The sequence below is a fragment of the Pelobates fuscus genome, chromosome 1 (genome assembly GCF_036172605.1).
Source record: "Pelobates fuscus isolate aPelFus1 chromosome 1, aPelFus1.pri, whole genome shotgun sequence".
NCBI classification, from domain to species: Eukaryota; Metazoa; Chordata; class Amphibia; order Anura; family Pelobatidae; genus Pelobates; species Pelobates fuscus.
The window spans coordinates 308,247,492-308,261,900 of record NC_086317.1 but is presented as its reverse complement, the minus strand read 5'-3'; the positions used below and the strand labels follow the sequence as shown (position 1 = coordinate 308,261,900).

The following is a 14,409-nucleotide window of genomic DNA, read 5'->3' as shown; positions in this document are numbered from 1 at the left end:
AGCGTCAAATATAAGGCTTGTGTTTCAGTTTTTTCACATTAAAATTCGCCAGATTGCTTACGTTGCCTTTGTGACCCTATGGTAGCCCAAGAATGAAAATTACCCCTATGATGGCATACCATTTGCAATAGTAGACAACCCAAGGTATTGCAAATGGGGTTTGTCCAGACTTTTTTAGTAGCCACTTAGTCACAAACACTGGCCAAAATTGGCGTTTTTTGCATTTTTCACACACAAACAAATACTAACGCTAACTTTGGCCAGTGTTTGTGACCAAATGGCTACTAAAAAAGACTGGACATACCCCATTTGCAATACCTTGGGTTGTCTACTATTGCAAATGGTATGCCATTATGGGTGTAAATTTAATTCCTGGGCTACTATACAGTCTCAAAGGCAACGTAACCAATCTGGCGAATTTCAATTTCAAATGTAACACGCTATATTTGACCCTGTAACTTCCCAAAACACCATAAAACCTGTATATAGGGGGTACTGTTTTACACGTGAGACATCGCTGAATACAAATATGTGTATTGCATTGCAGTAAAAGCAAACAGTATTTTGACATCCACAGTTAAAATGTCACATAGAACTAAAAAAAAATAAAAAAATCTTTTTTTCTCCCATTTTTTTATATATTTTTTTATATTAAATTATGTTCAATACCTAAATATTTAATGTTAAATGAAAGCCCTGTTTCCCCTGAATAAAATGATATATAATAAGGGGGGATGCATTTCATATGAAAGAGGTGAATTACGGTTGGACAGACATATAGCGCAAATGCCAGGTTTTGTTTACGTTTTGTTCTGTTCACAACTTGTACATTTGGCTGCGGTGTTAAGGTGTTAATTGAATATTTATTTACAGTGTGTGTATATAATGAATACAGTGTGTGTATAGGAGTGCAGTGCGTGTGTATGAGTGCGGTGCGTGTGTATGAGTGCGGTGCGTGTGTATGAGTGCGGTGCGTGTGTATGAGTGCGGTGCGTGTGTATGAGTGCGGTGCGTGTGTATGAGTGCGGTGCGTGTGTATGAGTGCGGTGCGTGTGTATGAGTGCGGTGCGTGTGTATGAGTGCGGTGCGTGTGTATGAGTGCGGTGCGTGTGTATGAGTGCGGTGCGTGTGTATGAGTGCGGTGCGTGTGTATGAGTGCGGTGCGTGTGTATGAGTGCGGTGCGTGTGTATGAGTGCGGTGCGTGTGTATGAGTGCGGTGCGTGTGTATGAGTGCAGTGCGTGTGTATGAGTGCAGTGCGTGTGTATGAGTGCAGTGCGTGTTTATGAGTGCACTGCGTGTTTATGAGTGCACTGCGTGTGTATGAGTGCAGTGCGTGTGTATGAGTGCAGTGCGTGTGTATAAGTGCAGTGCGTGTGTATGAGTGCAGTGCGTGTGTATGAGTGCAGTGCGTGTGTGTTACAGAGCCTTGGTGGGGGGTGGGCATTTTTATTATTATTTTTTTTTTATTATTTTAATAATTTTGTTGTATTATTATTTTTTACTTTATTATTATTTTATTTTTTTTCGTCCCCCCTCCCTGCTTGATACATGGCAGGGAGGGGGGCTCTCTCCCTGGTGGTCCAGTGGCATTGGCAGTTCAGTGGAGGGGGGCTGGCAGGAAGCACTTACCTCTCCTGCAGCTCATGTCAGATCCCTCCTCCTCCGCGCCGGTCCGGTCAGCTCCCTCTGCAAGTCCCAGTGTAAGTCTCGTGGCCGCGGGGTCACGCGAGACTTACACTGGGAGCTGACAGAGGTGCTGACCGGACCGGCGCGGAGGAGAAGGGAGCTACAGGAGAGGTAAGTAAACGCACACAGCCCCTTGTCTGTATTATGGCAATGTAAGTTGCCATAATACAGACATTGACTCGAGTATAAGTCGAGTTGGGGTTTTTCAGCACAAAAAATTTGCTGAAAAACTCGACTTATACTCGAGTATATACGGTATGTAATTTGAAAACATTTTAAGGAATGTTTACTAGGGTCAGACTCTACTGCTCAACCTAACATGACTGCTGCTGCAGTTTCACTCAGAAAATACAGAGCAAACACAACTGCAAGTTAGCTTGAACAACATTTAGTCAAGTCTGACCCAATTATTGTTACCTCTTGTTCCTAAATTTTACTCTTTTATTGCCTTGTAATGGAGCATTGTTTCATTTATAAAAAAAAAAAAAAAAAAAAAACAGAGTTTAAAATAATATATTAAAAAAGGTACCAAGCAAGCTATTTACAGCCCCTTGATATGCACAGGAATATTCTCAACTCTTAATTGTATCGGAAATATTTTGGGAGGGGAGTTAGTAACATTTACAGATACATTTTGGATTTAAATGAAATGGAACCCTTCTTTTGCCTTACCAAGACTAACATAAAGCCTATGGAGATTCAATTGTAGCCTGGAAAGGCACATTTGGGCTTAATACACAGAGCCTGGCACGGCTCTGTAATTTGGGAGTTGTTCTATTTACCCCTTTCTCAATCTCTTTATATAAACAGTACACACTATGTTTTATATTATTATCTTGCAGATATTGTGAAGATTTCTTCACCATTTATGTACATAAGTATATTTATATTGTACAACTGTATTCAGTTTGAAGGGTTCACCTCTACTTGGTGTGATTGTTTACACTTTGTTGTAGATGTGGTGTTGTTCTGTTTGGTATCTTATTAAGGTGTGGGGGAAACACCTATTTCACCCTTCTACATACTGAACACTACTTTTTGGAAGCACCCCACTTTTACTCCCTTTTGTAGAAATAGTAGTAGACTTAGCATAGCAGCCTAGTAGACTTTAGTGTTCATCTTATAACCATCAATGTCAACCCACTTTCCATTTTGCTTTGGTATTCACCCTAACCTTGCAAGACCATGCCTATAGTAAAAAGCTAAAACAATTAAACAACTACAAAGTTCCAGGTCTTAAAGGATATCCTTTTTTTTTTTTTCTTTATAGTGTCACTCTCTTCCTCTAAGTAGTCCACTCACATGCTTCTAATAGAGAATCATTTGATTAGACCATTTCGCTGGCTCAGATTGCATAAGCATGGTCTGAGCCAGTAACGGGACGGAGAGAGGGTCGGAATAATTTTTTTTTTTTTTTTTTTTTTTTTTTTAAACCACAAAAAAAATTATAAGGGTATAGGAAAGATGAGATGGCTAGCATAGCTTACATGAAAGAAGAAAGGAAGAGAGGGAGGGGAGATGCTTGCATTATGAAGAGGACAACAGATGTCATTTTTGCACGGAATGGACATTAGGTTGTTCGGAGCAGACTTGTAACCAGCTTCAGGCATAAATGTGCACATATCTCTGGATGTGCATCGTTTGAAGCAGAAGTGATCTTGGAGGTTGAAATAACTCTTTACTTAATTACATCATCATGCCCTCCTTCTTGTTTCAACATTTATCTTAACTAAAAAATGTAGAATGAGTTAGCTTGAAAACTTTCAATAAATAGACCACAACACATTAATGTACCTTGACCTAGCAACCTTGTCTAAACCACTAGCATTCCTGTAGAACAACTACACAGTAGCACATGGAAACTATACTTAAATGCATCACACAATAGGGGATTATTTCCACACAAGAATTACATGGAAGATTTGTGGAAACGTCCTCAAATTAATATTCTTGTTAATCACTCCCTTTAGAACTTTAAAGGGACACTCCCAGGCACCCAGACCACTTCTGCCCATTCGAGTGGTCTGGGTGCCAACTCCCACTACCCTTAACTCTGCAAGTGTAACTATTGCAGTTTTCATAAACTGCAATATTTACATTGCAGGGTTAAGTCCTCCTCTAGTGGCTGTCTACTAGACAGCCATTAGAGGACACTTCCGTGTTCATAGAACATTAAAAGTGTTTTAAAGCGACCTCCAGCATCAAGGAAATCCCCATAGGAAAGCAGTATTCAATGCTTTCCCAATGGGAGGTTTAATGCGTGTGCGCGGCCATTGCATTAGGTCTCCCCCGACGGATATATATATATATATAAAATTTATCCATAGGTATGCCCCTCCTCTGCTCTGTCCCTCCGCTCTGCCTGTGACCTTCTCCTGTCTGCTACTCGCACCCATACGGCCAACTATCTGGGGTATCACTATTCAAATTGGGCAAGTACCGAATGACCCGGCTTTCGTGTCTTTGCAGGGGAGAATCAAGCATTTTAACATAGGGCCATAGTCTAAAGGCAGCAGGTGGGAAACCAGGCTCCTCCAATGCACAGTGGCGAGATTGGTCTCGTCACACCTCCCTTCTTACCTTTACTGGGAGGAGGGGGGACATTTCTCCATCCCTGGTGGTCGGGTGGGGAATCCCTGGTGGTTCCAGTGGTAGGAGTGAATTCTAGCCTGTAGCTCCAGGGCTAGGAGTTCACTCTCACGAGATTTGGAGCATTGCCGTGGTATCCACAGCAACGCTCCGTGCTCGCAAGAGTAGGACCCGGAGAAACTGCAGGCTGAGCTCCCGGGTCCTCTCTCCCTCCCCTGCTGCCAGCACAGTGCCTGCGGACTGGGGAGGGAGATCTCTGATCTCCCTCCCCTTTCCGCAGGCACATTGCAGGGCTGGCACTTGGACAATGCCAGCCCTGCATTAGCCGGCAGGGGAGAATCTCGGAGGGGGGGGGGGGTCAATTGCCCCGTTGCCCCTCCTGGATCAGCCACTGCCTCAGACTTTCCCCTAGTCTTCAATCCTTTAAGAAGAGCCTTAAAACCCATCTCTTTATGAAAGGTTATGGCCTTCCAGAGTAACCTCTACCTTACACACCTGTCTCTTGCTCTCTCCTAAAGGGCAGCACTCTACTTTCTCCTCCAGCTCTGCTTCTCTCCCACTTTATTTGATTGCTATTTCCGGTCCTAATGTGTTTTACACCCCACCTCCTATAGACTGTAAGCTCATTTGAGCAGGGTCCTCTTCAACCTATTGTTCCTGTAAGTTTTCTTGTAATTGTCCTATTTACAGTTAAATCCCCCCTCTCATAAAATTGTAAAGCGCTATGGAATCTGTTGGCGCTATATAAATGGCAATAATAATAATTCCTATCTCCAGCATCCTTCATCTGTCAAACCCATATATATTGTGCTGTATGTGAATAGAGTCATCCACACAATGAACTGTGAGTTTCATGTGCAAAAAAAGCCATTCATTTGCATTTGCCTGCCAAGATAAAAATGGTCAGCCTTCCCCTGTTAGATGTATAGTGAACAAAAAAACTTACACTATCCAGACAGTTCACTTACTGCCTAATATATCCCACTGTAACTATATAAAATCAATGTTATTGGCTTCACCTGTCAGTGGTTTTAATGTAATGGCTTCACAGTGTATCTGAGCAACATCAATTGCACCAGTGCCAGACAGCAATAGTTTACTCATTATAGTCCAAAATTATATTCAGATGGCAAAAAAAAAAAAAAAGTCCAAATTAAGAAATAAAAATCTCAAACTCAGCTACAGTCATGTGTTGGCAGTTTTTACCATTTGCATTTTAGTTTGCTAGTTTGGATATAGAAGTGATACCTCAGCAGTCTTCTTAGCCACTTCTGTAATGGCAGAAGCTAATTTTGCAACATTGTCAGTATAGAAGATCAACTCCAGTGAAAAGTGTGTGTGTACACACACACGTGTACACACACACACACACACCAATTAAAGTGTCACTGGCCGCATTTCCTGTCTGCAGTCAGCTTTTCAGTGTATGCAGTTATGGTTAAACATGAGAAATGCTGGAGAACTGATATGGGAAAATGCACTATATCCATGTTACTACTGTACTTATTTGTTCAAAAAGCATTATATAATGTTTTTTAATCTATAATAAATATTTAAATGGTTAATTGGCTATCCTATTTCTCAAAGAAAAACTAGATGGTGGTCTGGGGTAAAATGCTAATTAAGGGGCTACCACCAGTAAAAGTCTTGACATGCAGCACTTTGTCCAGAAAAAAAAAAAAAAAACAACACTATGCCTTGGTGCATTTAGCTCATAAATAATTACTACTTTGTTAGATGGGTATCTACTTCATAGACTATTGGTGAAACATAAAATGTCGACCAAATTTGTAATAGGCTTTTTCATTAAATTCCAAAATGTAGCAAATTAAAGAGGAGGAAAAAAAAAAAAATCAACAGTGACTGTAGTGGAGTTGGAAAACCTTTCCATTTCTGTTATTTCTGCCAACATATTGAAATTTTAATACACTACAATTCAGAGTTTAGTGAATAACGCTGTACCTTATATGGACCGGAACAAATGTGTATCTTAAGTGCTAAATGCAGAAATTAATATTATACTGCTTTAAATCTGCTTATATGTCACCTCAATAACAGCAGCATTCCAAAACAAAAACTAGAATCTCAAAAGCAGACAAGTGGGATTCAAAATGACCCAAACTACAATTTCCATGATTATCTACATAGAAATATTACATATCCCACAGGATATTTAGGATGATTTGTATAACAACGTTTTAAAATTAGAGCAAACAGCTGGAACAAGCCATTGTTGTCCATGGTGATTGATCCACTGTTTGTCCCAGAATTATGCATGATCCCCATTCTCCTATATCAGTGATGGCAAACCTGTGGCACGCCGGGCCGGCTCTGTTGGCACGCGGCCATAGGTCGCCGGAAGAGGGGGCTGCTGTCTGTCTGCAGAGTAGGCACCTGCCTGCCCGAAACGGCAGGCGCCTACTCTGCTTCCGTGTCGGGAGGGCAGGGGGAGGGCTCTAGCAAGCAGCTCTTCTGTCCTCCCGCACGATGCTGTTACCATGGCAACGCTCCACACAGCATCGCGCGGGAGGACAGAAGAGCTGCTTGCTAGCTGCCAGAAACAAACTTACCACCAGACCACCAGGGATGGCTGTGACGTTCCCCCCCCCCCCCCCCCCTTCACCAACGGTAAGAGGAAGGGAGGGGGGGAGAGATACAGTATTAATATAGCTTTTGTTTTGTTTTTTTAATGTATTTTTACCCTTACCACCCACAGCACCCATTACCCCCACCACCCACAGCACCCCTAACACCCCCAGCACAGCACCCCTACCACCCCCAGCACAGCACACCTACCACCAGCACAGCACACCTACCACCCACAGCACCCCTACCACCCCTAGCACCCACAGCACAGCACCCCTACCCCTACCCCCCACACAGCACAGCACCCCTACCCCTCCCCCAGCACAGCACACCTACCACCAGCACAGCACACCTACCACCCACAGCACCCCTACCACCCACAGCACCCCTACCACCCCTAGCACCCACAGCACAGCACCCCTACCCCTACCCCCCACACAGCACAGCACCCCTACCCCTCCCACAGCACAGCACCCGTACCCCCCACAGCACAGCACCCGTACCCCCCCTACACACAGCAACCGTACCCACCCACACCCAGCACTCCACACCCTTACACACACACACAGCACTCCACACCCTTGCACACAAACACATACATCCCACCCCATACAATGCAGTATGTGTGTGTATTCAGCAGTCTGTCTGTATGTGTACTCAGTGGAGTGTGTGTATTTAGCGGACGGTGTGTATGTGTTTAGCGGACGGTGTGAGAATGTGTTTAGCGGACGGTGTGAGAATGTGTTTAGCGGACGGTGTGAGAATGTGTTTAGCGGACGGTGTGAGAATGTGTTTAGCGGACGGTGTGAGAATGTGTTTAGCGGACGGTGTGAGAATGTGTTTAGCGGACGGTGTGAGAATGTGTTTAGCGGACGGTGTGAGAATGTGTTTAGCGGACGGTGTGAGAATGTGTTTAGCGGACGGTGTGAGAATGTGTTTAGCGGACGGTGTGAGAATGTGTTTAGCGGACGGTGTGAGAATGTGTTTAGCGGACGGTGTGAGAATGTGTTCTGCAGTCTGTGTGTATGTATTGCATTTGTTGGAGATACTAATAAATATAAGCTGAATTTGATCTATTTATATCATTATTTAAAATTTGTATCATTGAACTCTCTGTTGTGTTCTTCTTTTAAAACAAAAGTTGTTAATTAGTTCGGACAACTGTACAAGTTGTTTTTTCTAAACTTAAACCTCAGTATTCAGGTTTAATTGCCATGTTGGCACTTTGAGGAAAAAAAAGTTGGCATGTATTGCGGTTTGGGCACTCGGGTTCAAAAAGGTTCACCATCACTGTCCTATATCCTATGTTTATGTACAGATGGTAGAAATCTGATTCAAATACTTAATACATTACAGGCTGACAGAAACACCATGGTTCTCTGGACACCATATAACTTCATGCAACGGGCAACGTAAAATAAAACTGCCCTGCGGTAGGTAGAATTCATATGCAGAGGGGTTCTTGATTAATTACTGGATTTCCCGCCTGCAACGTTTACTTTTAGTCCATTTGAATACAGTCGATCTAGCAACCCTAGAAGAACCATGTGCAAGCAGACACTCCATATAGAACATTAGTCTTATAGTGCAACAAAACTACTGTGCTCTCCTTTTTTCTATGACTAATGCACACTGCTGGAATGAACTCACCGCTGTCCGTCTGGTTGCTATTTACCTGATACAAGGGGCAGAGAATTCACCAGATACACCAGGTACCCAGGTATCATCAAACATGGCTTTTTTTAGATTCATGCCACTAACAGAGAAAACAATCTGACACTCACATAGTTAAAATCCATGTGCTGTAGATTATGTCTCCCTAGGATATAGTGTATCTGGTGATTCCTGTCTAGGCTTGCCCCAGCAGAAGGAATCTACCTTTTCACAAAGCCCAGCGCCCCCAGCAGCGTGTACAATCCGCAATGATACATAATAACCTTATATGACATTTGGTATATAGGATCTGCAACCTGTATATTATATCCACATACTGATATAACTATATATATATATATATATATATATATATATATATATATATATATATATATATAGTGTGTGTGCGCGCTGTAATTTAAAGAATCTATCCTCACACTGATACATTTGGACATTCTGCAGCAATGGTATAGATCTGCAACTTGTATATATCCACACACTGACACATTATACTATGGTATAGAACGCCGAGAAGGCTCAGCAGTCTGTATATATCCACACACTGACACATTATAATATGGTATAGAACGCCGAGAAGGATCTGCAGCCTGTATATATCCACACACTGACACATTATAATATGGTATAGAACGCCAAGAAGGATCTGCAGCCTGTATATATCCACACACTGACACATTATAATATGGTATAGAACGCCGAGAAGGATCTGCAGCCTGTATATATCCACACACTGACACATTATAATATGGTATAGAACGCCGAGAAGGATCTGCAGCCTGTATATATCCACACACTGACACATTATACTATGGTATAGAACGCCGAGAAGGATCTGCAGCCTGTATATATCCACACACTGACACATTATAATATGGTATAGAACGCCGAGAAGGATCTGCAGCCTGTATATATCCACACACTGACACATTATAATATTGTATTGGACGCCAAGAAGGATCTGCAGCCTGTATATATCCACACACTGACACATTATACTATGGTATAGAACGCCGAGAAGGCTCAGCAGTCTGTATATATCCACACATTATAATATGGTATAAAACGCCGAGAAGGATCTGCAGCCTGTATATATCCACACATTATAATATGGTATAGAACGCCGAGAAGGATCTGCAGTCTGTATATATCCACACATTATAATATGGTATAGAACGCCGAGAAGGATCTGCAGCCTGTATATATCCACACATTATAATATGGTATAGAACGCCGAGAAGAATCTGCAGCCTGTATATATCCACACATTATAATATTGTATAGGACGCCGAGAAGGATCTGCAGCCTGTATATATCCACACACTGACACATTAGAATATGATATAGAACGCCGAGAAGGATCTGCAGCCTGTATATATCCACACACTGACACATTATAATATTGTATAGGACGCCGAGAAGCATCTGCAGCCTGTATATATCCACACACTGACACATTATAATATGATATAGAACGCCGAGAAGGCTCAGCAGCCTGTATATATCCACACACTGACACATTATAATATTGTATAGAACGCCGAGAAGGCTCAGCAGCCTGTATATATCCACACACTGACACATTATAATATTGTATAGGACGCCGAGAAGCATCTGCAGCCTGTATATATCCACACACTGACACATTATAATATGATATAGAACGCCGAGAAGGCTCAGCAGCCTGTATATATCCACTCACTGACACATTATAATATTGTATAGAACGCCGAGAAGCATCTGCAGCCTGTATATATCCACACACTGACACATTATAATATGATATAGAACGCCGAGAAGGCTCAGCAGCCTGTATATATCCACACACTGACACATTATAATATTGTATAGAACGCCGAGAAGCATCTGCAGCCTGTATATATCCACACACTGACACATTATAATATGATATAGAACGCCGAGAAGGCTCAGCAGCCTGTATATATCCACACACTGACACATTATAATATTGTATAGGACGCCGAGAAGCATCTGCAGCCTGTATATATCCACACACTGACACATTATAATATGATATAGAACGCCGAGAAGGCTCAGCAGCCTGTATATATCCACACACTGACACATTATAATATTGTATAGAACGCCGAGAAGCATCTGCAGCCTGTATATATCCACACACTGACACATTATAATATGATATAGAACGCCGAGAAGGCTCAGCAGCCTGTATATATCCACACACTGACACATTATAATATTGTATAGAACGCCGAGAAGCATCTGCAGCCTGTATATATCCACACACTGACACATTATAATATGATATAGAACGCCGAGAAGGCTCAGCAGCCTGTATATATCCACACACTGACACATTATAATATTGTATAGGACGCCGAGAAGCATCTGCAGCCTGTATATATCCACACACTGACACATTATAATATGATATAGAACGCCGAGAAGGCTCAGCAGCCTGTATATATCCACACACTGACACATTATAATATTGTATAGGACGCCGAGAAGCATCTGCAGCCTGTATATATCCACACACTGACACATTATAATATGATATAGAACGCCGAGAAGGCTCAGCAGCCTGTATATAGCCACACACTGACACATTATAATATTGTATAGAACGCCAAGAAGGATCTGCAGCCTGTATATACCCACACACTGACACATTATAATATGGTATAGAACGCCGAGAAGGATCTGCAGCCTTTATATATCCACACACTGACACATTATAATATGGTATAGCACGCCGAGAAGGCTCAGCAGTCTGTATATATCCACACACTGACACATTATAATATTGTATAGGACGCCGAGAAGGATCTGCAGCCTGTATATATCCACACACTGACACATTATAATATGATATAGAACGCCGAGAAGGCTCAGCAGCCTGTATATATCCACACACTGACACATTATAATATTGTATAGGACGCCGAGAAGGATCTGCAGCCTGTATATATCCACACACTGACACATTATAATATGATATAGAACGCCGAGAAGGCTCAGCAGCCTGTATATATCCACACACTGACACATTATAATATTGTATAGAACGCCGAGAAGCATCTGCAGCCTGTATATATCCACACACTGACACATTATAATATGATATAGAACGCCGAGAAGGCTCAGCAGCCTGTATATATCCACACACTGACACATTATAATATTGTATAGAACGCCAAGAAGGATCTGCAGCCTGTATATACCCACACACTGACACATTATAATATGGTATAGAACGCCGAGAAGGATCTGCAGCCTTTATATATCCACACACTGACACATTATAATATGGTATAGCACGCCGAGAAGGCTCAGCAGTCTGTATATATCCACACACTGACACATTATAATATTGTATAGAACGCCGAGAAGGATCTGCAGCCTGTATATATCCACACACTGACACATTATAATATGATGTAGAACGCCGAGAAGGCTCAGCAGTCTATATATCCACACACTGACACATTATACTATGGTATAGAACGCCGAGAAGGATCTGCAGCCTGTATATATCCACACACTGACACATTATAATATGATGTAGAACGCCGAGAAGGCTCAGCAGTCTATATATCCACACACTGACACATTATACTATGGTATAGAACGCCGAGAAGGATCTGCAGCCTGTATATATATCCACACACTGACACATTATACTATGGTATAGAACGCCGAGAAGGATCTGCAGCCTGTACTTACCATGGATTGGGGAGATGCTGTAAAGGTCCACTCAAACTTACTGTTGTTTTAGTCCATAAAGGAACTCTAGCAGTCTGCCTACATGTCCGGTGTATCAGATTGGAAATAGCTCTCTTCCTGAGTGGGAGGGAGGCAGCCGATTTCGACATCCAAAACCTTGTTTGCTCCGATTTATTTCCCAGCATTTCCTGCCTCTCTCGGCAACTCCACAGCTCTATGCTGGCACATTGCCCAATCCACATAACTCTATGAATGTGGATTAACTGCTCGTGTGACTGAAATGTGCCATCTCATTCAATCTGACAATTAACTTTACATTTTAATTATGGAGCAACAGGTATTATGCAAATATGTAATAAGGGGAACTTAACCGTTAGTTGTAATGCAGCTAAATTTTACTAAAATAACACTATAGTGTTAGAAATACAAACCTCTATAGTGTCCCTAGTTCTTAACAGATCCCATTTTAAGTTACCTTTTTGTCACTGGCAAGACGACCTCAGCGCTGCTCACCTCTCCGTCTTCAACAACAAGAAACCTGTGGAAGGACAACCAACACTTCTATTTTCTACCAATCTGGCCTTTATGGGAGACTGACCAGAAGAAAGGCTCTCCTCGCTGCAAGACACCTGAAAGACCACTTTTAATTTGATAAAACAACAACATCTAAATACCTCTGACTGTGAGAAACAAGATTCTCTGGTCTGATAAAATGAAGTTTGACATGTTTGGCCTCAATTCAAATAATGATGTATGGAGGAAACTGCTCACCCCCTGCGAATTACCATATCAATCATTAAGCATGGTGGTGGTAGTATCAAGCTTTGGGAGTGGTTTTCAGGAGCAGGTGCTGGGAGACTGATCAAGGTTGTGGGAAAGCTGAACACAAGAAAACACAGAGATATCCTTAATGAAAACCTAGTCTGGAAAGCTCAGGACCTCAAACCTGGCCTAAGGATTACCGTCTAACAGGACAATGACCGTAATCATACAGCCTGGACAACCCAACAGTGTCTTGGAGACATCTATAAGTCAATGTCATATGAGCTAACGACAGTGCTGCACACAGTGTCTTTTCTGTGAAAAGGCAGTGTGTTTACATTAAAGAACCTGCAGGGACAGGCTATTAACACAATAACCACTACAGTAAGCTGTAGTGGTTCTGGTGACTATAGTGTCCCTTTAATGTGAGGTAAATTAGAAATTAGTGCCACTAATAATATACTTGATTGCCTACTTACCATTAGATGAGGACAAGAGGATGATGGGCTCAGGCTGCAGTCTGGCTCCACTGGTCTGGTGTAGAACAGACTTTCTTGTGACAGTGCTCACAAAAATCAATGAACAGAAAGCAGCTCAATTTTTTTTGGGCCCCTTACACAGCTCAAGGTCTGGGCCTACAGGGCCTGAGCGTGAGTATGCCCACAAGTCCCGCCCATAAGTCCACCTACATGTCCCACACATGAGTTCGCTCACAGGAAGTGGAGTGTATGTGTGTAGGGGATATGTTATGTGTTATTGTAGAGGATGTAATTTGTGTGTGTTCTTATGGAACGTAGTGTATAGGACTACGAGTTTGCGTACGGGATGCAGTGTGTTTGTGTGTAAGGGACAGAAAGCGGTGTGTGTATAAGGGATGCATTGTGTGAATCTGTGTTTGTATTTGTAAGGGATGCAGTGTGTTTGTATGTGTAAGGGATGCATTGAGTGTGTGTAAGATGCATTGTGTTTGTGTGTGTAAGAGAAGCAGTGTGTGTGTGTGCGTTTGTAAGAGAAGCAGTGTGTGTGTGTGCGTGCGTAAGGGATGCATTGTATGTTTTTGTATGTAAGGGATGCATTGTGTGTGCAAGGGCTGCATTTTGTGTGTGTGTGTGAGGGATCCATTGTGTGAAATCGTGAATGTGTAAGGGAAGCATGATGTGTTTCTGTGTGTGTAGGATTCACTTTATGTTTCGGTGTGTGTGTGTGTAGGGATGCATTGTGTGTTTCTGTGTATGTGTAAGGATTCGTTGTGTATGTGCTTAGTATGAAAGAGAGGGTTTGTGAGAGTAGGATAGGGGCTGAGAGGAGAAGAGCTATTCATTTTAATTATTATATTTATTTTGTTAATATATTTTTTTGTATATTGTTTTCTCTTCCACCCCTTCCTCAGCCTCTCTGTGTG

The 14,409-nt window shown here is 42.3% G+C and overlaps 1 protein-coding gene across 1 annotated transcript in view; it reads right to left on the bottom strand.

Annotated features, from left to right (window-relative positions):
* LOC134594236 (interleukin-1 receptor type 1-like) overlaps window positions 1–12,387 on the bottom strand; it is a 44,892-nt gene extending 32,505 nt beyond the window's left edge. Inside the window, exon 1 of the mRNA XM_063444629.1 lies at window positions 12,246–12,387. Within this exon, the coding sequence (XP_063300699.1) occupies window positions 12,246–12,248 (3 nt within the window). The 5' untranslated portion in view covers window positions 12,249–12,387. The remainder of the gene's footprint in view (window positions 1–12,245) is intronic.
* Between the last annotated feature and the right edge of the window lie 2,022 nt (window positions 12,388–14,409).